The sequence below is a fragment of the Lissotriton helveticus genome, chromosome 9 (assembly GCF_964261635.1).
Source record: "Lissotriton helveticus chromosome 9, aLisHel1.1, whole genome shotgun sequence".
Lineage (NCBI taxonomy): Eukaryota > Metazoa > Chordata > Amphibia > Caudata > Salamandridae > Lissotriton > Lissotriton helveticus.
The window spans coordinates 575203945-575225327 of record NC_136070.1 but is presented as its reverse complement, the minus strand read 5'-3'; the positions used below and the strand labels follow the sequence as shown (position 1 = coordinate 575225327).

Here is a 21383-nt window from a genome sequence, read left to right as displayed (position 1 = left end):
CACACACATTTACGTTTTGTGGTGTGCTCCTTGAGCGCAGCAGCCATGGCTTCATGCATCACTCAGATTTGAATTCATCCGTGCACAGAGCGAGGAACCATGTAGGGGTATGGAGTAAAAGCGGAGAGTAGGGGCAAAGTTGTAGCTGTTTCATCTCAGAATGCATCAGTGCAAGTCATAAATTCAGAGGACAAAAGGATATTTATTGTTCACACTTGTAACCGGGTTGGAAAACTGTTAATGTTGCAGAGGCACTATACTACTTGTTGGGCCAAAGATAATTTTGGGCATTTTTATCTCAGGGGGTTTGTCTGCATTAACCGAGTCTCCCCTCATACACTCTGAGTGTGTTAACCTTGGACGCATACCATGTGTATCTACTTTCTTCCTGATTTACTCACTCATGACATCACTACTAACATTAGTCACATATCAGGAATTACTCTGCACTTTGGGAAGCCTGCTTATGCAATCCGTGCTATGTCAGCTCCTACTGATGTCATGGCTTCGGTCATCCCTTTCGTCACATGGCTTCGGTCATCCCTTTCGTCAAATGTGAATCAATTATTGATGCTGCCGGTCACAAGCTGAAATCACTCTTAGAATTGCACAGTTGTCAATGTTGGCGTCAAGGATTACATCATTGCTGAGGTCACCCTGTTTTAATTTACTAGGTCACAGATGAAGTCATTGTTGATGTTGCCCTTTTGTCATAAGGTCTGCTATGGTTCTCGCTACATCAGACGTTTCGAATTGCAGATAAAATGCAAGCTGGTAGCTAAAGGTCCATCAGTAATGGTGGCTCCAATGGTCTAGCCTCAACTACAGGACTAAAAGCCCAGGAGTCCACAGAGAATGATGTTCCAATTTGGCCTGGATTTACAATTACCTGTCTACCAATGGCCCACTGTGGTCCCTAAGCCACAGTCATAACTTGGCAATACAAGCCTAAATATCGAATCACCGCGGGGGGAAGAAACTGATCTTCATCACTATTCTGTGACTTCCTGTCTGCCCACTAGGCGTACAAGCACGCCTCCGGATCCTTGCCATTTCGACACCCAGAGCAACAAGATCCCATCCACTACCCGGATCCCTTCTCTCACAGATCACTTTCAAGCCATACAATACCTCGCACGTCTTAGCAATGCAAATCGGACCAACTCTTTCCTGGGCCTGTCACCAACCTCCATAGAAGTGACTCCCTAGCCGCACATCCGCCTCCACTACCAGTCTCCCTCATCATTGCACCTTCGTACCATTCAAATTCCCATGAAACTAACTTCCTGTACAACTACAGGCCTCTACAATTCAGTCTCTATAACCTTCTTCTCTGGCAGGTTACACCATCTGATACTTGTAGGCCGTTTATCAGTCTCTCTCTAAAGTTGAGAAAGAACACAGACAGCAGGCCCATTTCAAACATGCCCTAATCTGGTCGCAACCCAGTTATGTTCTCACTACATATCCTGATGAGATCCTGAGTAATTGGCCTGGTGATAATGAGACAGTATTCAGATAGTATAGCTCAATTAAGCTGAAAGAGGCCCAAATGTTGATTACAATCTGACCCCCTGCTGGACCTGGTCCTCTACTGGCTCATTCGTAAACTTTTTGCCTTCACCCCTCCCGTTTTCTTAACCCGTTTTGTTGGCGTTTAGGACTCTGTGCACTTTACCACTGCTAACCAGTGCTAAAGTGCTTGTGCTCTCTCTGTTTAACATTGTAATTTTGGCTTAAACCCAATTGGCACATTTAATTTACTTATAATTTCTTAGTAAAGTTGTACTACATGTACATACGATTAGTACATACAATTCTACTAGTGGGCCTGCAGCAGTTAATGTGCCACACAATTAACTAGCCCTGTCCAAAATGTCCCAGTTCTGCCATTGTGGCTGTGTGTGCAGGTGTAAACTACCATTCAACCTGGCAAAATAAACCTTTTGCCAGGCATAAACCTCCCTTTTTAATACATACAAGTCGCTCTTGGTTAAGTCCTACTGCGCCCATAGGGCAGGATGCAGAGTATTAAATAGTTGGACATGTCCTGGTAGTAAAAAACTGCAAAATTCGTTTTTCACTACTGTGAAGCCTACCTCTCCTATAGGATAACATTGGATTGCCTAACTACATTTAATAAGTGATACCTTTTGGTTGGGAGCAGTTAGACATATCTGAAGAATTGTCATTTTAAATCCTCTTTAATGGTTAAGTCAGATTTTAAGTCACAATTCTGAAAATGCAATTTTTAGAAAGTTGGCACTTTCTTACCCTAACGTTTTGGTGCCTGCAGCCTGTGCCTGGGTATGACAAAGGCCCATGGATTGATCTATTCTGTAATGAATACCCCACTTTTACTCCCCAGGTCACACACTTATTGTACTTGCTGCATCTGACTCATGCGCATGGCAAACTACAAACATATCAGCAATGCTAGGGTGGCAAAACATGGACGCCACAAAAACCAGATGACCTTCAATCTTACTTTTAACAGGTCAGTCCGTCCATCTCCGTGTCTTGCCCCCTCAGCTTTTGTGTCCCATTCTCTTAATTTAAAGTCTGCAACTTAATTGATTTGAAGTCATGTGATTCCTTAAATCTCTGTTAAGTCCTATTCATGCAATATACATCATATATCACTTAAAAAAAAAAAACCTTGGCATAGCCCATAGATCTGGTGTGAATCTGTTACATCCACCTAAACGTGCCCTAATAATATGCTCTCCAACTGGGGAGCCAATCACCTGTAGTTCAGAGTGATTCCTCAATATCAGGTGACCGTTCTTTCACAGTCACAAAGATTATGACCATGAGGGCATTTGCCTAAAAGGAACAGGATAGCCTCACACACCCCTTGGGTGTCATGCTTCATTATCTGTCTAGGGAGAACTCAAAAGGGTAAGTAATCCAGTTACAAATCCCTATCACCTACCCAGCCAGAAAAATTATCCTTTTATTGAAATGGCGGTGAAGGGATGGTTAAAAAGAAGTGGTAGGACATATGAGGCTATATTAGGCGGCTCATATCCACAATGGTCGAGGTGCCAGCAGACTGCATTTGTGGAAGCCTGTGATTCCATCCATAAACACATTAAAGCCACATTAATTGACTTTGCCAATGCTTGTTAATATCTGTCAAGTTCAGCCATGAAACAGAAGTTTTTTTTTAAAGCATTCAGATACCTTTCACGTGCCTCCTACTTTTTCCATCCCAAATCACATTACTACACTGTATTTTTTAGCAATATCACCTAAGGACTCCCAACAACAGCTGGATTTTTCTACTTGCGACACACGGTCTGGTGCACACCATCCTTTAAAGCTAATTCCCGCATTCACATCAATTAGAGTCAGATTTTAGGTAATGCAGAAACGAGTTTAAGACCTTTCGCTTCAGACAGATATTCAGACTAGAGACTACCGTGTCACTTTACTTGAATGTTTTGAAGGATACTATATCTCCCTTCCTCTCTTACAGCACGCAGAAGCAATCTTGGGCTAGTGTGAGTGCTACACAAAGCAACAAAATAAATTGTAATCCCATGAGACAGTATGCTAGGTCAATAGCTGCACACCTACAAAAATACAAATTAAACATTCCACTAAGTGTTTATTTTGTAAGAAGATACATCCACTGCACAAGTCTACAAATAGTAGTCTTCAAAGTAACATTTATTGCTGAACAGTGATATAATCAGAATGAAATATATGCAGGGTTTAGACTTGGAAAAACAAATATTAGGTTTTAATTTGTAACCATAACTGCACTCTACTTATGTTTTAAAGTAAATGTTTCATTATTTAAAATCATATGTTACGGTGCTATATCAAATCCAATCACCCTTGATGGGTGGCTGATCCCAGTTGTGCACTGCCTGTGGCAAGGAGCAGCAGGGATTGGCAGTTAATCCTATCTGCACAAGGTTTAGAAATCTACTCCCATAGCGCACGGGCTACAACATACCACGTTCAACAATTCCCGGCACCCAATCCACGTACAAGTTTCCAACATCCAATCTTGCAAAATGTATCAGTGTCTCTACTGAACTCCTAGACTTTTGCAAAGAAACCAAGCATACTTTATTAAGAAACTGCTAAACATTTAGGAAGCTAGATGAGAAACCATGATGGCTAACTGCATACCTGGCTTCTATCAGACAGCCAAGATACTCCAAACTGTAGTCAATGCCCACCTCTCTTCACTAAGCACAAACCACTCTCTTGAGAATTCTCTCAATGAGTGATTAAGATCACCTTCATAAACATAGTTAGAAATTACATGCTCCGTGATTCTGTTTACCCTCTCTGGGTAATGAGTACCATAACGCTACTTAACTGGCTATCATTATGCGGAACATGATGGTCATCCATTAGCTAGTTCTTCTTCTTATCCAATAGCCCTCACCTGATCAAACTGACACCCATTCTCTTTGCTTCCACCAACATATCTTTACACCTTTTGAGAGTGTTCCGAAGCCTTGCTTAAAAACAAAAACTAGAAGTCTCGACTACCGCCATTACTGCTTTTCCCGAACAACTAAGGGATTCAATGAGCGTACCGTACCTATCACCCTTACCAATTTGCTGCTAAGCCTTGAAAAAGTTGTCTATACGACGAAACACATGTCGGCTCTCAGCATCCACGCTACATACTTCGGGTCAACATAACCAAGATTATTTGTGTTTTTGCTTTCTGTATTTAGTTGGTTGTTGATTCTATTTTACATACTGTATGGTGCTGTGTTTATTAAAACCAACTGACAACAAGGTCAGTTGACAAACTAATTTGGGGTTGTGCTTTGTATTCAATTTTTTGTCTTTAATTGTATGGAGAAAACTTCTCTTTTCTCTATACAGGATAACACTGAGTGAGTGGCACAGTGTTTCACATTGAGCACACCAGTACATATATACTTAAATACTTTTTGGAAGACAGTGCGGAGGTGCTGACCTGCGCTCTATTACCACCGCCGTTTGTTCTCAAATTGTCAGCATATCGATGTAGCCCCCCTTAGACTGTCATCATGGCCATCCTTCCATGTCTACATGATCATGAAGCTAAACATCCTCCGCAACCTCAATCTGGGCTACCACATGTAAGGTGACATTACTAAAATTTACAAAGAGTATGTAAGAAATAGGTGATCAGGTTTGAGTCATGAAGTGGTAAAATGAGGACACACTAGCACAGTTCAATGCCTCAAAATGTGAAGTCCTGCATCTGACCCCGGGAATGCCACCTCAGTCCTAATCAACTGCCCTCCTCTGTGCCGCCAAGCCCCCAAACTCCTATCTGAAAGGATTGAATCTGGCAGTCCCCTCGGCTGCAGACTCCTTCATTCTTCAGCAGGTTACAAATCAGCAATTTTCGACATGTGTGTCCCACCTGCAATCCAACCTCTGCAGCTGCTGCCACCGGGATCATACTTGTCTTCAGGGCAGCCATTTTGCAACAACATCTCCTGTAGCCTTAGAGAACCCCACTACTTGTCAAAGCTATAAAGTATTAATGGTGACTCATCGCTCCACTACTGGCTTTGGGCTCCAACTGGCCTTTATAACCGCTCTGGCAGTGTACTGCTGGTTCTCCGAGTGATGTCTCAGTATTCTGTTCAAGGGCTTGTACAGATGGAAACCAAGCAGAACAAGATGCATGCATACTCTTCACAAGGCGGAGCAAAACATCCAACAGCATAGCATACACTATAACAAGAAAATATCACATACCCAACCGACACATCACTTCCATTTAGGCAAAACCACAAAAATGTTGAATCATGTTCAGACATTACTAAACCATTGAAGATACTGCCCACTCTCACAAGGAGACATGCAGTACCATAAATATAACTGAACCAACACTAATCACTCCAAGCACCTGTTATAGAGGCGAGCTTTCGGGTAGATCTGATACATTTTTCTGGAATTAAACGTCTATCCACCATTTTCTTTTTACTTCTGGTCAGACTATTACATGCTCCTGCTGGTGGCAGACAATAGAGCTTCATGGAGGAGGCAAGATATTTGATATTTGATATTTATTGTCATTTGTAAAGCGCTGGCTTTCGCTCCGGAGGGAGCATCTTGGCGCTGAGCACACAGAAAGTCGTCTATGGGGAGCATGGATCAAATGGCTGCGAGAACTGAAGAGTCGGACTGAGTATAAATCCAAGTTTTCAGGGATTTCCTAAATAGGCTTTCGGAGGGGGCGTGCCTCAGGCTGGGGGGAAGGCGGTTCCATGCCTTGGCCGCCAAAAAAGAAAAGGTCTTTCCACCCTTGGATTTTAATTTTATACGGGGTTCAGAGATGAGGTTGGCGCCCGATGACCTCAAACAGCGAGTTGGATCTAAGCAAAATACTGTGCCCTCCATGCAGAAGTGGGATAGACGTGTTACCCTATGCTCCATACGGATGTCCTTTGTTAAGCTTTTTGAGATGTAATTATATCAAACCAGTAGCGGGTCCGTACAATGCAAGCAGCCACAACGTTCCTTCATTCATTGTTTATGTAGCTTATACAATTCTTTTTAAATATTGTAATTTGTTTCTCTATTTTTTTGTAAATTACAAAAGCCATTGGTGAATCCTGATTTAAGGCCACTGGTAATGGTGATGGACTGCAAATTACTTCCAATAATAATGTGTGGCGCAATTAAATTTAGAGAAAGAATAGCAAGCTGGCCAGACAGGGCCCAATCCATCTGCTATCGAAGAGTCTTTTCCCTTCCCAATTGCACAGCACTTGCCCAAATTTGACAGGAGTTCTGCTTGGACTCACAGCACTGGGCACTCAAAGCCAAGTTTTTAATATATTGCGTGAAAGCCAAACAAAGCAAAAGATAACACACTGAAAAGCAAAATTTGGGAACCAATACAAAATCCCCTGACTAATGCGCCCAAGTATCTCAACGTTGTGTTGGACATACTGAGATCTGGTCTAGTGGCCCCCCGTGCCAATAGTCTCCAGAGTGCTAACCACGCAAGCAAAAGCAATCTCAAGGGGACAGGACGCTCTAAAAATGAAGATTTTGTGCAATGCAGGAGGAATTACTAATTCACATCCTTTGCGTATGTGAAAAGCTGCATCACCTAAGAATATTCTGGCTTTCCCTAATATGGCGTGCCTTAAATATCAGAACTTGTTCTGCAGCTTTTGAAGCATGCCTGAAAAACGAGTCCTCGCAGCTAGCTACCAGCTCAATTCCTGAAGTTCCTTTGAGCGGTCTGGGTATTACCAACGTGCACCAGATACTATGCCCCAATAGACTGCTAAAGACCTAACAATCTTTAAACTCATATCTTTGATAGCAAGCCCAACATTGTTCTGCTCCACAGAAGGACTAACTGTGATAAAACGAGCCCCCTATGATCTCGAGAAACCATTTAGAAATTGCACTTTAATCAGGGCTTTGTTAAGAAGTACTGTGTCTGGTTTTGGGGCCAGCTCAGAGGCACTGTGCACAGTTATGGGGAACTTCTTACACCCCATTCAGGGGTAAAAATTGCACTTTATACTTTTTTGTGTATTTTCATATCGGCGCCTTATATTTATGCACTTTTAAAAAGGCACAGGGATCTTTTTTTAAACATCTTTTCAAATTTTAGCAATTTTCAATTTGTGCTTGTTGTAGGCCTCTTTTCAGGCCTCCGTAAGGATTCCTTTTTTTATACTGTTGATATGTAAATATGCATTTATGGTTTTTATTGTAATGATTTTAAATAATCGCACAATAAAGAACTGCCTAGCTCTATTTTTATATGTGTATTAATATGTTTGTTTTAGTATAACATCAGTAGTAGTAGCTCATTTAGTATTTTTTATATTTTAGTGATTTTAATAATGTTTTGATTGAACCCTGAAATAACGAAGAAAATAAATACCCTCAAATGAGTACCTAACACTCCTGTAGTCCATTTCACAACACTAATCCAAGACACACCTTACTCCCTACTATCGAAAGCAGGAACACTTCCCTGAAGCCACTGAGGTTCAAGTCTCCACTGTCAATATCAGGTCCTGCCTCTGCTACAGCCATGTAAGGGTACTTATTACTGTTCAGCAAAAATGACAACTTTACACTTTCCTATTGATCACATCAACAATACACTCTTTCCTAACAACAGGTACCGCAGCAACAAGGGAAAGCACACCAGACCTTCACCATAAAGAGTACTCACTGCCCTAGAGCAATATATTAGGTAATCCCTTCCCATAATGCAACCCAGGTTTCCTTTCACAGAAAAATATTAGGTACTCACCTTCCCAACAAATAGCACGGCCTTTTTCTACATATATGTGGAAGTTATTTTCACAGTTAGTGTAAGTATACCAGCCAATTGTAACCCGCCTTGTTAGAATAGTAATTTGTATGCTCAATTACACATTAGTATTTCAAAGCCACAAAATGTTAAATTACTTTTTAGAGATATTTTCAGCTTTTTCTGTGCAAATGGGGATTTGGGGGGGTGGCCGACCAACGGGAGGCTCGCCCCCCCCCCGGGGAAGTTTGGGGCACCAGGGGAGGGTGGGGGGGGGGGGGGAGGGGGAAGCTTGGCACAGGGTCTCGCCGTAGCGGCGTTTTTGGGCTGGTTGGGCGGTTTGGGCTTCTTTTGGGCTTCCTCTGGGCTGGGGAATATATAACCGGCCATTTTGTGTCACCGCGCACGTTTGTGGTGCGGTGACACAGCAGCCAGGTCGCAGGGAAATTTTGTGCGTGGGATTTGAGGCCTAGCGGACTGTGTGGCGGCGGTGCGCGGTTTTTCCGAGCCGTTGGTCAAGCGTGGGCCTGACGTGTGGGGTGAGCAGGCGGTGTGCGGAGCGGTGCACTGTGTCGGCGGTAGGGGGCGTGCTGGTGAGCGATGTCGGAGACGGACCCGCGTGTGCTGGAGGCGCTGCGGCTCTTGGAGGAGGCGGGCCGCATGGACTTGATGCGGCCCGACTTCAAGGTGAGGCCGCCGCGGCGCGCTGCCATCGGCGCCGCGGCAGCTGTGGCGGCGTGCGACCCGCCGAGATCGCGGGCAGTGCAGCGGGGTGGGAGGGGGGGCGGGGGTGTGAAGGGGGGCGGCCGGGCAGCGGAAAAGGCTCCGGCCAAGGTGAAGGGGGGGCTCGGAAGGCCCGGCAGGCGGGGCGGAAGAGGCCCTTAGTTTTTGTAACAGGGGGGGAGGGGGAGGTGGGGGGGGACGCGAAGAGGTGGTGGCAGTGATTGAGGCACGGCCGGGTGGCCTGGGGGGTGTGGGGGAGGGGGGTGGGGCCCGGATAGTTTTGCCTGGGGGGGGTGGGGGCACTGGAGGGGGGGGGCGGGGGGATGAGAGTGCGGCGGGGCCCGCGGGGGGGGAGGGTCCAAGTGGCAGTGGGGAGCACGGGGAGCTGGTGGAGGAAGGGCTGGGGGGGGCGGTTTCGCCGCTGCTCATTGAGGAGACGGATGTGGAAGATAAAGGGGTGCGGGGTGGGGGGGGAAGACACGGAGCGGGACTGGAGTGGGTCCTCGGCGGAGGAAGGGGGGGCAGGGGCGAGGGGGCGGACATCGCCAGGGCAGCAGGGCCGGGGGGGGGGGGGAGATGGGCCGGGTTGGAGGGCAGAGTGGGTCGGAGGCGCTGGGAGGCGTGCGTGGAGGCGGCGGCTCGACTGGCGAGGGGGGTGGGTCGGGGTGGGCAGGTGGGAGAGGCGGGGTTGAGGCGGGGGTCAGGAGCAGGGCTGGGGGTCCGGGCGGGCTTGTGGCGAGTTTTGGGGGGGAAGCGGGGGGCAGTGGCGTGGCCTGGGGGGAGGCAGGGGGAGTGGGGCGTGGAGGGGGGGTGGGGCCGAGTTGGGGTTTCGGGGGGTGGGGCGGTCCGGGGGGATGGGCGGGGGAAGGGGGTTGGGAGCTAGCAGGAGGGGGGGTCCCGTCGCGGCGCGGAGGTCATTCGGCGGGATGGGGGAGGGGTGCGGCGATGGGGTGGGGGTTTGGCGGAGGGGGCAGCGCGTGGGGGGGCGAGGGGGGTTGTTTTTACCCTGGCATGCTGGACTCCACCTTTTTTCCTTGGCAGGAGCTGTTGGTAAGGCGCTCGGGGGAGCAGCATGCGGCTCCCACCCACCGAGTGGATGGGCCGGCTCTGTTTGGTGCGGACGGCCGAGCTCCAGCGAGGGACCTGGCTCAGGGACTTGGTGAATGGAGGCGAGACGCGTCTCCGCAGGCCCCTCCCCGATGGGTCTCTACGGCCGCCGGGGGTGGGGGAGTAAGGATGGACACGACTATTTCTGAGTTGCCTGCGAGTGTGGTCCATAGGAGGGGGAGTGTGGACTTGATGGATTTAATACGGGTGTGTCGTGAGAGAGCGGGTCTGAGCCGGATGGAACCCCAGGTGGGGGGCCGGGGTGGTGTGGTGCCGGCGGATGGTGAGTCTGAGGAAGAGGGAGAGATTCGGGAGGATGGGGGGGGCTGGTAACGGTGTTGGAAGTGTATTTCAGGTGCCGGCAAGGCGGGAAGCACCCAGAGTGACGGCCCCCTCGGCTCCACTGGTTAGGCGGCGGGATCCAGCAAGGACGCCGACCTTGACGCCAGGTAAGACAGGTGACGGCGCGGGGAGCGCTAAGAGGCGTTGTGTGCAGGTGTCAGTGGGGTCTGGGGGCGATGGAGAGGATGGGTGGCGGCTGGTGCGGGGACGGTATGTGCAGGACGCGGGGGTCGGTACGGACGGCGCGGTGTCGGGCGGGGCTGCGCCGAGCGCGGGAAGCGGGGCGAGGCGGCGGGTGACAAGGCGTCGGGCGGAAAGGAGGCGGCGGGGGGAAGTAAGGAGAGTTGTGTGATTCCGGTGCGGAAGCTGCCGTACATGGGGTTGACCAAGCCGCTAGGGGCACATCTTTCTGCGGCTACGAAGGAAAAGATTTGGAAGGGGGAGTACATTGATATTATGAAGCTGCTGCATAGAGAATTGACATCAAAGGAGGGGTCAAAGGAGGAGGAGCAGGAGTTGGCTAGGCGCCCAAAGGTTCCCCTGACGCTGGACAATTGGTCAGCGGCGTTCCTCATTTACGCGAGCGTGTATTGCGAGAAATTCCCGGACAGGTGCGTCGCGCTGTTTAAATACATGGACGTGGTGCGGAGGGCGCAGGTGACCTACGGCGGGTACGCTTGGTCTCACTACGATGAGGAGTTTTGGGCGCGCATGGCGGGGGACCCGGAGGCCCAGTGGGGGGAACTAGATTCGGATCTATACCAGCAGACGATGGGAGGGGCCAAGTTTGGCCGCACCATTTACACAGCCAGCGGTTTGCCGCTGGCGTCACCCCCCTTTGCGGCTCGCCCCACCCGTGGGGGGGTGGGTCAGGGTGCCTCCGGCAGCCGGGCCGCGGTCGGGGCCTGCTGGGATTTTAATAGGGGTGCCTGCGGGCGGGCGGCGTGCCGTTTCCGGCATGAGTGCTCTTCATGCGGACGGAACCATCCGGTGCTGCGGTGTTGGGGCACCGGGGGCCCCCCAGGCCAGCTGCCTCCGCAGAGAGGTGGATTTGCCAGAGGGGGTTCAGGCGGGGGGAGGGGTGGGGGTAGAGGGGGGGGGGAGCCGGGGCTCTGGGAAAAGGCTCGTACGCCGGTTAGGATCGAGCGGATGGAGCCCTGGTTGGCGGCGTATCCGCGGGCGGAGGATGCTGCAGTGCTGCGCCGGGGTTTTCGGGAGGGTTTTCGGCTGGGGTACGAAGGTCCCCGGATTGCTCGCTGGGCGGACAATCTGAAATCGGTGAACGCGCACAAGGGCATAGTGAGAGAGAAACTGTTCAAGGAGGTCAGAGAGGGGCGGATGGCGGGCCCCTTCACGGCGCCGCCGCTGCCAGGATTGATCATTTCCCCCATCGGGGTGGTGCCTAAGAAGGAGGAAGGGCAGTTCCGACTGATACAGCACTTGTCCTGGCCGGAGGGGGAGTCGGTCAATGCGTACATTTCGGCGGAGTTGGCGTCTGTGACTTACTCGTCGGTGGACGTGGCGCGACGTCTGGTTGCGGCGGCGGGACGGGGCGCGCTGTTGGCAAAATGCGACATCAAGTCGGCCTTCCGACTCCTTCCGGTGCACCCGGCGGATTACCAGTTGCTGGGGATCCAGTTTCAAGGTCTCATCTTTGTGGATAAAGCGCTGCCGATGGGGTGTTCCATTTCATGCGCACTGTTTGAGCGGTTCAGCTCCTTCATTCAGTGGGTTTTTTCCAGGCGCACAGGCTCGGAGTCAGTGACGCACTATCTGGATGATTTCTTCCTGGTGGGGCGGCCCGGTGCGGCGGACTGTCAGCGGCTGCTGGATGGTTTGGCCGGGTTGATGGGGGAATTTGGGGTTCCCTTGGCGCCAGAGAAGACGTGCGGTCCCAGTACGGTGTTGTCCTTTCTCGGTATCGAGCTCGACTCGGTCGCCATGGAAGCACGCCTGCCGGAAGACAAACGGGTGGCAATGTTGGCTTTGGTGGGTGGCATGTTGGCGAGGAGGAAGGTGACGGTGCGGGACGTACAGGTGTTGTTGGGACATTTGAATTTTGCGTGCCGCGTGGTGCGGGCTGGACGGACGTTTTGCCGGCGTCTGGGGCTGGCGTTGTCGGGTTTGCCATTGCCACATCACCATGTGCGCCTCTTGGCGGGGATGAAGGAGGACCTGCGCATGTGGCGGGCTTTCTTGGAGCGTTTCAATGGGGTGCCGATGGCGCCGGCGGAGGACTGGGAGTGGGAGGTCACCATGTACTCGGATGCGGCGGGCGGCGGAGGTTTCGGCCTGTACTGGGAGGGAAAATGGTGTGCGGAGCAGTGGCCCGACCATTGGCAGGCGGGCGGGAGGAGCATTGCGTTCCTGGAGTTGTTCCCCTTGGTGGTGGCGGTCACGGTGTGGGCAGGGGCGTTGGCACACAAGAGGGTGCTTTTTCGAGTGGACAACATGGCCGTCGTGCAGGTGGTGAACAGGCAGTCGGCTCGGGATCCGCAGGTGCTGAAACTGATGCGGGTGTTTGTCTTGCGGTGCTTGGAAAATGACATACTGTTTCAGGCGCGCCACGTTCCCGGTGTGGACAATGACATTGCTGATGCCTTGTCTCGTTCACAGTGGGAGAGGTTCCATGGGCTAGCCACGGCGGCGGAGGAAGTCAGGACGCCGGTGCCGGAAGAACTGTGGTCGGTAGGCGAGGCCGGGTCTTTCAGTTGGTGAAGACGTCGGTGGCTGTGTCTACGTGGAAGGCGTATGAGCTAGCATGGGAGGAATTCCTGCAGTCAGGTGCAGTGCGGCGTGGGGACAGGTGGCAGCGCGAGGAACAGGTGGTAAGATTCATGCTGGCGCTCATGGACAGGGGCTTGTCGCGGGTGTCGATTGCGGGCAAGTTGTCGGCGGTGGCTTTCATGGGGAAGATGTGGTGGGGTTACCCTCCGTCGGCAGGGGAGCTGGGAACCAGGCTGCTGGAGGGGTGGGCGAGGGAGCGGGGGGCGACGGTGCGGCTGCGCCGTCCCATCACGGTGGTTTTGTTGGCAGGAGTGATTGGCGCGCTCCCAGAGGTGTGCAGGGATGTGGGCGAGACGGTGCGTTTCTCTACCTTGATGTCATGGCTTTTCTTTGGGGCGTTTCGTGTGTCGGAGTTGCTGGGCGCGAGGGGGAGGCGGGGGGTGTTGTGGGGAGAGGTGGAGGTGCGGGCCCAGGAGGTGGCAGTGTGTTTGAGACGCTCGAAGACGGACCAGCGGGGGGTTGGTACTTGGGTGGTGCTGGGGCCGGGCGACAGGGAGGGGGTGTGCCCGGCGGTGTGGGGCAGGAGGTTGATGGCTGAAAGTGGCGAGACGGAGGGGGAGGTTTTTGGGCGGGGTGGGGGGGGGAGGAGTGACGGCGTCTCAAGCATTGTGGGTCTTGCGGCGTGCCCTGCGGGTCTTGGGGGAGGATCCCCTGGCGTTCGGGACGCATTCTTTTCGGATCGGGGCGGCGACGGAGGCGGCACGGAGGGGTTGGGGTAAGGAAGAGATACAGAGGCTGGGTCGGTGGAAATCGGACTGTTACAGGACGTATGTGCGGTTGAGGGAGGCGGATGGTTCGTTGTCGCAATGATTCCCGATTTTCATATATGTGTCTTTGCAGGTGCTGTGGCGGGGCCGGATGTGGCTGTCCTGAATTTGTATATTGTGGGACATTCGTTCGTCAAGCGGGCAGAACGAGCGGAGTGGGACAGGCATCAGGCGCTCAATTTGGGATTGGATCCGGGGTTGTATAGATGTCATTGGAGGGGGAAAGGGGGTAGGCGTTGGCATGAGTTATTGCCGTTGTTAAACACATTGGTGAAAGGGGGGGTGTGCCCGGATGTGGTGGTAATTCACCTGGGCGAGAACGATTTGGTGCAATGCAAGGGTTTGGCGCTACTCAAGCAAATGAGGCAGGACCTGCAGGAAATCAGGAGGCAATGGGCGGGCTGCCATGTCATATGGTCAGAGTTTATTCCCAGGCGGGTGTGGAGAGGAGCTGAGCGCCCAGGGGCCATAGACAGGGCTCGTAGGAAGATCAATCGCGAGATGCGTGCCTTCTGCGCCAGGGAGGGGGTGGGGAGGATGGAGCACCCGGAGTTGCGCTATGGTGCAAACTATTTCTTCCTGGAGGATGGGGTTCACCTGTCCAGGTACGGCATGGAGCTGTATGTAGTGCAGCTAAAGGAGGCTTTAGATGGGGCCCTGGGGGTGGTCAGGTATCCCAGGAGACAGGAGTCCTAGGGGGGGGTCGAAAGTCGTAAACGACTTTCGAGTGGCGCTGTCCTAAGGAAATAGGGTGGTGTGGCTGGAGGCCTGGGACTGCATGGTAGCGGGGGTTGGGGTCATGGAGGTCATTAGGGGCATTTAGTAGAGGGGCAGGTTGATGAGCGTATGTTGTTGTATTACTGTTGCAATGTTCGGGCTTACATTTAGGGGTGGGGGTGGGGGGCTGTTAGGCAGTTTGTTATTTAGTGAGCAGTAGTTTTGTTCGGCACAGGCCAAGGGGGATGTGTTATACGTGCACCTGATTCCAATAAAAGCGGCCTTTTTCACACACTTCTGGTTGTCAGTGTCTTTGCTTCCCCCCCCCTCACCTACTGGTGTGCCCCAATGGGGATTTGGGGGGGTGGCCGACCAACGGGAGGCTCGCACCCCCGGGGAAGTTTGGGGCACCAGGGGAGGGGGGGGGGGAGGGGGAAGCTTGGCACAAGGGTCTCGCCGTAGCAGCGTTTTTGGGCTGGTTGGGCGGTTTGGGCTTCTTTTGGGCTTCCTCTGGGCTGGGGAATATATAACCGGCCATTTTGTGTCACCGCGCACGTTTGTGGTGCGGTGACACAGCAGCCAGGTCGCAGGGAAATTTTGTCCCACCCACCCTCCCTTTAGTAAGGTTTTCTTAATTTTAGGGCCCGGGGTTTTTTCCCTTTGTGCGGGGGGGGGGTCGGGGACATGGTCCCGAGGGGCTTTGTTGGTTGATGGTGCACTGTTTAGGGTTGCGGTTGTGTTTTTTGTCGCTGGAACAGGTGCGTTGTGGGGGCTCTGTCCTAAGGAAATAGGGTGGTGTGGCTTGAGGCCTGGGACTGCATGGTAGCGGGGGTTGGGGTCATGGAGGTCATTAGGGGCATTTAGTAGAGGGGCAGGTTGATGAGCGTATGTTGTTGTATTACTGTTGCAATGTTCGGGCTTACATTTAGGGGTGGGGGTGGGGGGCTGTTAGGCAGTTTGGTATTTAGTGAGCAGTAGTTTTGTTCGGCACAGGCCAAGGGGGATGTGTTATACGTGCACCTGATTCCAATAAAAGCGGCCTTTTTCACACACTTCTGGTTGTCAGTGTCTTTGCTTCCCCCCCCTCACCTACTGGTGTGCCCCAAAGCCCTATGATGTAGAAATCACTGCCTTTGCTAATTAGGCCCCTATTTTTTTTTTAAGGACATGTTCCCCACTTTCCGTTCAAGTAAAAGGCAGCTCAGGTGTTCAGCACTGGTTGATTACCAGTACACAAACTTAATAAATGAGTAGTTTATCTATAGTTTAGAGACTGGTGCGCGTTGCGTCCCACGGGCAGTGGCAGGAATTTGGCTGTGGCAGAGTGGCTTATATTAACTGGGGCCACCACAACTGAGTTGAACTCGGCTTCTAGGGAAAAACACTGGTGTGGTTTACATGCTTGAAGTTTCTTAATTTCCGTCTTCATTGAGTCCCCTGAAGTGTTCGAATGCTGCCAGGCCAGAGAGTAAGTGAGAAAGCTCATTCGTTATGAAACTCCTTCCTGTCCCACCATTGCCTTGAAACACCAGTCAGATTCCAAACGGGCCCAAACCCCCATGCACCCCAGACATTTAGACCTACCTACTGCATCCGACGGCCTAAATATCCACCTTGCTTACTACCATATATGCGTCTCATCATCTGTCTTCAGTTAAACTCTTCTCTTTTTGTTCTGACCACCCCTTCCTTTTACCATCCGTGAAAATACTTCCGGTTCCATAAGAGATATACAAAACAACAAGAAATAAAAGACAATTGTGGGTGTCCAGACTAAGCTATTGTTGACGTCGCTTCCTGTCCTAAGAGGAAGTCATTGTTGGCATCCCTCTAATTATTAGTGGTGAGATGTTAACAAACTAGAATTATTGTTGACATCTAGGTGGATGTCACTGTTTGCGCTGCTCCCCAATTGCTACCGCTGATGTCAAGGTTAATGTCCTTGTGTGTACTCTGTGTTTGTGCTTCTGAGAACAATTTTTTTTACATATTTATTTGCTTTGATGGCACATCGATTGTTGGTGCTTCCAATCTGGTTTGGTAATTTTTCGTTTCAACTTCATTTTCAGAGGCCCATCGCCAAGTCGCTTCTAAGATTAAGTAGAAAGAAATAACCGTAGAAGTAAACATACAGTTTAACAGGATGGTGTAGAACCAAAGCCACCTGGATGCAAAGACACACATAATCAAAGAACAAACACTAAGCAGTAGCAGAGGACCAGATGGAGCGAAGAAGGAGAGAGAAGGTATTGGGAGTGGCAGGCAAAGGGACCGGGTTCAATTGGTGAGGGAGAGATGCTCATGTGAGGCCGGTGACAGGTAACATGCGAGCTGGCAGGATAAAGGGTCGTCATCCGCCGCGAAGGCTCCGGCCCTCTCGGGTCATGCCTTCGCGGTAATTGCCTTCATGAAATGTTAACTCGAATCCCCCATCGTGGGATTGAGACAGGCCTCTCAGCCGACGTGAGGCCCTCTGGGAATGGGAGCCCCCGGGCTGAGGATTACAGGGGTAAATGTAGGCCTCCCTCGTCTTTACTCCAGTTCCCATAGGCCTCCAACAGTGGCTTACACTTGACCCTCTCTACCTAGATCCTCACCCCAATTACTAATCATCTCTCTGTCTCCATTCGTGGATTGTGGGTCACATGGTCCCCCACACCATAGCTAAGGTTGTCCTTTTTGTCAAGGCGGATATAATTTTTAACGTTTACGTTGTTCTGGGGATTTTGGACGTCAACTTGAGGTGATACCTGATACAGTACCTGCACGTACAAATATTTGCACAATCCCCATACATATATATGTATATACGCCAAGTGAGTAAAAATATTTAGGCCCATAATATGGTATGTAGCGCAACTGTGCTAATACAATCACAAATGTATTATAATATTTACACAATTCATTCTGGTGTGTGTGTGTGTGTATATAGAGGAAAGATCTCGGGTAATCATGTGATATTATGATTTATATATTGCAATCAAGGAAGGGGGTTTGATGACATAAGCAACAGGGCCAAAGGCCGAGCTGTTCATAAAGATTACCAAAAACCTGTGATGGCAATAGAAGAACATTTAACATTTTCTGTGGTATTTTTATATCATCTTTATTTTTGTGCAATAAGCGCCAAAACATTGTTTTTAAACATGAAGTGATTTACCGAAAGTGAAATACGAGCCAAAGCTTTAACAGTATTGAAAAGAAAAGTATAAAATGATGTAGAGAAGAACAGATACTTCAGAAAAACTGATTTTCTTTCTTAAAAACATATCCTGGGCACTGAAATTAGAGATTGTTGAAGCTACTGCGAGCAAGGCGAGTCACCAAGGTGCCCTGATTTCATTTAGAATGTTTAGGCTTTGATTAGCTTTTACAGATAAACTGCTAATTAAAGAGTGAGCTGTGGCTAATCACCAAGACTTTAAGCTTCTCATGCAATATTCTGCTATCAATAGGCTCTGGTCGTGGTTTTAACATTCCACTTATGTTTTAGTTTTCGTGAAGATGTACTAATTAAACAATGGGCAATGGTGAACCTCCGATGACGGAGTTATTATGTATAATTTCTAGGAAATATAAAACTATTTCACAGGTCCTTGTGAAATGTGATATTTCTACCAAAAACCAATGCTGTAAAAACATCCAAGCATGTCTATATAGTTTGTGCCAGTGTCTAGCGTACAAACATTCCCACAAGTACACGCATTACCCCAATACCTGCAAGTACATACCTTTCCGCCTCCATCAAACAATTAATAGTGCCCGACGCGTTTCAGGTTTAAGAACACCCCTTCCTCATGGGCTTGCAGCAAATGACACTCGAAAACAGCATAATCAGTATTTCCGGCACATTTTTATTCTTGAAAAGCCCCCAGTGGGCGTGTGCTGCCTGCACCGTCTCACCATCATTATCTGGGACTTGTAGTTCATAATGCTGTGACTTTGTTCGTCCTTTTAGTAAGGTCGAGTTTTCACTTGTTAGTAATGCTCAGTCCTTTAAATGCCCTGAGTAGGCTGGGGTGCCTTCCAAGATGCTTAGGGCACTTTGTTGAATATATATATTTTCTCAAAGTCTTCCTGTGTATCTAGGGTACGCGCTAGGTGCGCAAATGGAGTCACTACAGCACTAAAGCTTCATTTTCACGGGTTGTAAGTAACACAAAGGCCACAGATTTGAATCTTACAGCTCCACTCTATTGTCGGGGTCGCTAAATGAGTGCTTATTAATAGTGACACCAGTTATTTACAGCGTCTAGAGCCAAGGCCAGAAAGCACTGTATAAAAGACAAAGGCAATTCACCAAACATAGGGTCCGTACAAAGAGACGTGTCACACACAATTTACATATCCAAATACGAACACGCATTCAGGCTTAGGGTGGCATAAAGCCGATTGTAATCTTTAGTTTTACCAGAAGGTGCCTTGGCACCTGGACGCCTTTCTTTAACACAGGGTGCACTCTGGGAGAAGCAGTCCCTGTTCAGATAAACGGAACTAATTGTACTAACATCTATGAAAACAGCGATCTGTACAAAGGAAAGCCAAGGCTAGAGAAGTAGAGTTCAGGTAACCTCACAAAAACCAGAATATTAAATGCGACTCGCCACATTTACGCGCAGACATACATACATGCCGTCAGTTCTCTCGCTCACATACAGGCCAGTCAAGGAAGCAGTCAGACATGCCTTTACACACATATGTAAAAATAAAGAACTATCTACTCCACACACCTGTCATTGTTATTAGCACACATACAGATGCATCGGAGCCATAGGTAGAGACCTAACCATACCCATACAGAGCGATCACACTTACTGATATAGACGTATGAGTCTGATACGTATGATATATGAGCACTCCCCAAGCACACGCCGATTAAATGCACACACTCCAACCTATGCCATTCACACACACATCTTACCATGCACACGGACTTTTCATTGCCTACTGATTCATACATGCAGCGCACACATATATACCATGCACGTATAGAATTATCATGCACACAGACCGATCACACGCCAGACTCCCCGCACGGCTGCAGGCAGACCACATACCTGCTCATGCACAGACACTGCAGACAGGCTACGCTTCACAGGCTGCCCAGTCCCTAGACACAGAGAGACCGGAGTAACCCTTCGTATCCCCCGTGCCTGCTTTTCACGCAGATTCCCGGGCCTCTTACCTGCATCAGTGGCTCTGCGCGTTGTAACTCGGGTGCTGGGTCCGACCACCTCCGCTGGCTTCGGGCTGCACAATGTCTCTGCTCTCCCGGCCTTTTCGTGTTTTTGCGGGGTTTCTCGGCCGGACGCCTGCCTGTTTAGCTTTATGCTGAGCTTTTAATGGGAGAGAATGGGAGGTGCCAGCTCAGCCAGGGTGACATCACCCTTAGCCAATCAGAAGCAACGCTTATGATAAAAAAAAAACTTACTCACAGCTCGGGAGAGAGAAGGGCCGCGGGGCATGAGATGAGCACTGATTCGTTGTTTTGTGTTCACAGGATTAGTGGAAACAGAATTGACTTCACAGATCATAACACTGAGCAAACGACGCCTGCTGAGAATTATATCCCTTTTGTTTCTTTGTTTCGCTCCAGGAGGGTGATGGGAAATGTAGTCTGGTCGCTGCTTTTATTCTCCCTCGCAGAACAGGGCCAAATTTTCGCTTTAATATTTTTTAACCTATAAAACAGTAGCGTAGTGTATTCAAATGAAATTCAAAGAGAGAGTACATAAAATAACCGAGTGCACTTGGAATAAGAGAAGAACGCGAATCATAATACAGGGAATTTAGTAAAATTGGAAAAGGCCCATAAAAAGAGATGGTTGAGAACAATGGATATATCATAACACTATATGGCAACATTATAGATCAACAGAGGAAAACAAAACGACAAATAAACAAGACAGAAACATTGGCTTCCTCATAAAATGAAAACAATAGCAGAAGCGAATAGAGCGAATTAATAAAACAAAAGTGGGGTAGCTAATACAGTGGCCAATAGAGAAAGCATAGATCACAAAAGAGCGAAGTAAGAGAACACTAGAGAACATGAAGAAAACGACGGAGAAGGCAAAAACTAATCGGAGCCTTGAGATATAATTAAATAACTCATTGCACATTATACATAATACACAGAACGATAGATAAAGCGGCGAACAAAGGGCATATCATCATATAATGGAACAGAGAATATTGAAAAACGGACAACAATAGAAAAACGGGCAGAAAAACATCAAAGAAGACAGAGAACAAAGATTATAAGAACAAGAACTCAGAAAGCAACAGAGAAAAGAAACGGAACAATAGATAAGACATCGAATAAAGGGCATATCGTAAAATGATACCGAGGACATAAATGAACGCTGAACCCTAAAGAAAATGCAGACAACGTTGGAAAGGAATAGGACTATGGATATACAATGGAACCGCGCCTGAACATCAAATAATAATCAAGAAAAATACAGAGAAAAGACAAAGGACGATAGATAAGGCAGGGAACAAAGAACATATTATAGAATGGTACAAGAAACATTACAGAACACGAAACTAAATAGAAAAAGCAGAGAATATTAGAGAAGGCAGAGAATAGTGGATATAATCTGGAAAGTTGAATGAAGATGAAAGAACAAAGAGAACAATAGAGAAAAGAGAGAAAGACAGATAAGGTAATCAAC

At 49.3% G+C, this 21383-nt stretch overlaps 1 protein-coding gene across 2 annotated transcripts in view; it reads right to left on the bottom strand.

The window, feature by feature from the left end:
• LOC144781597 (dual specificity protein phosphatase 10-like) overlaps positions 1 to 20043 on the bottom strand; it is a 48604-nt gene extending 28561 nt beyond the window's left edge. The window contains exon 1 of one of the 2 annotated variants that reach the window (XM_078660518.1): positions 19892 to 20043. Coding sequence is in view for 1 of the 2 variants with exons in the window: in XM_078660517.1 (XP_078516643.1) it covers positions 18438 to 18451 (14 nt within the window). In the remaining variant the exon portion in view is untranslated. Of the gene's footprint in view, positions 1 to 18437; positions 18521 to 19891 lie in introns of those variants that run through there. The other variant, XM_078660517.1, reaches the window with a different exon arrangement.
• Positions 20044 to 21383: the final 1340 nt, after the last annotated feature.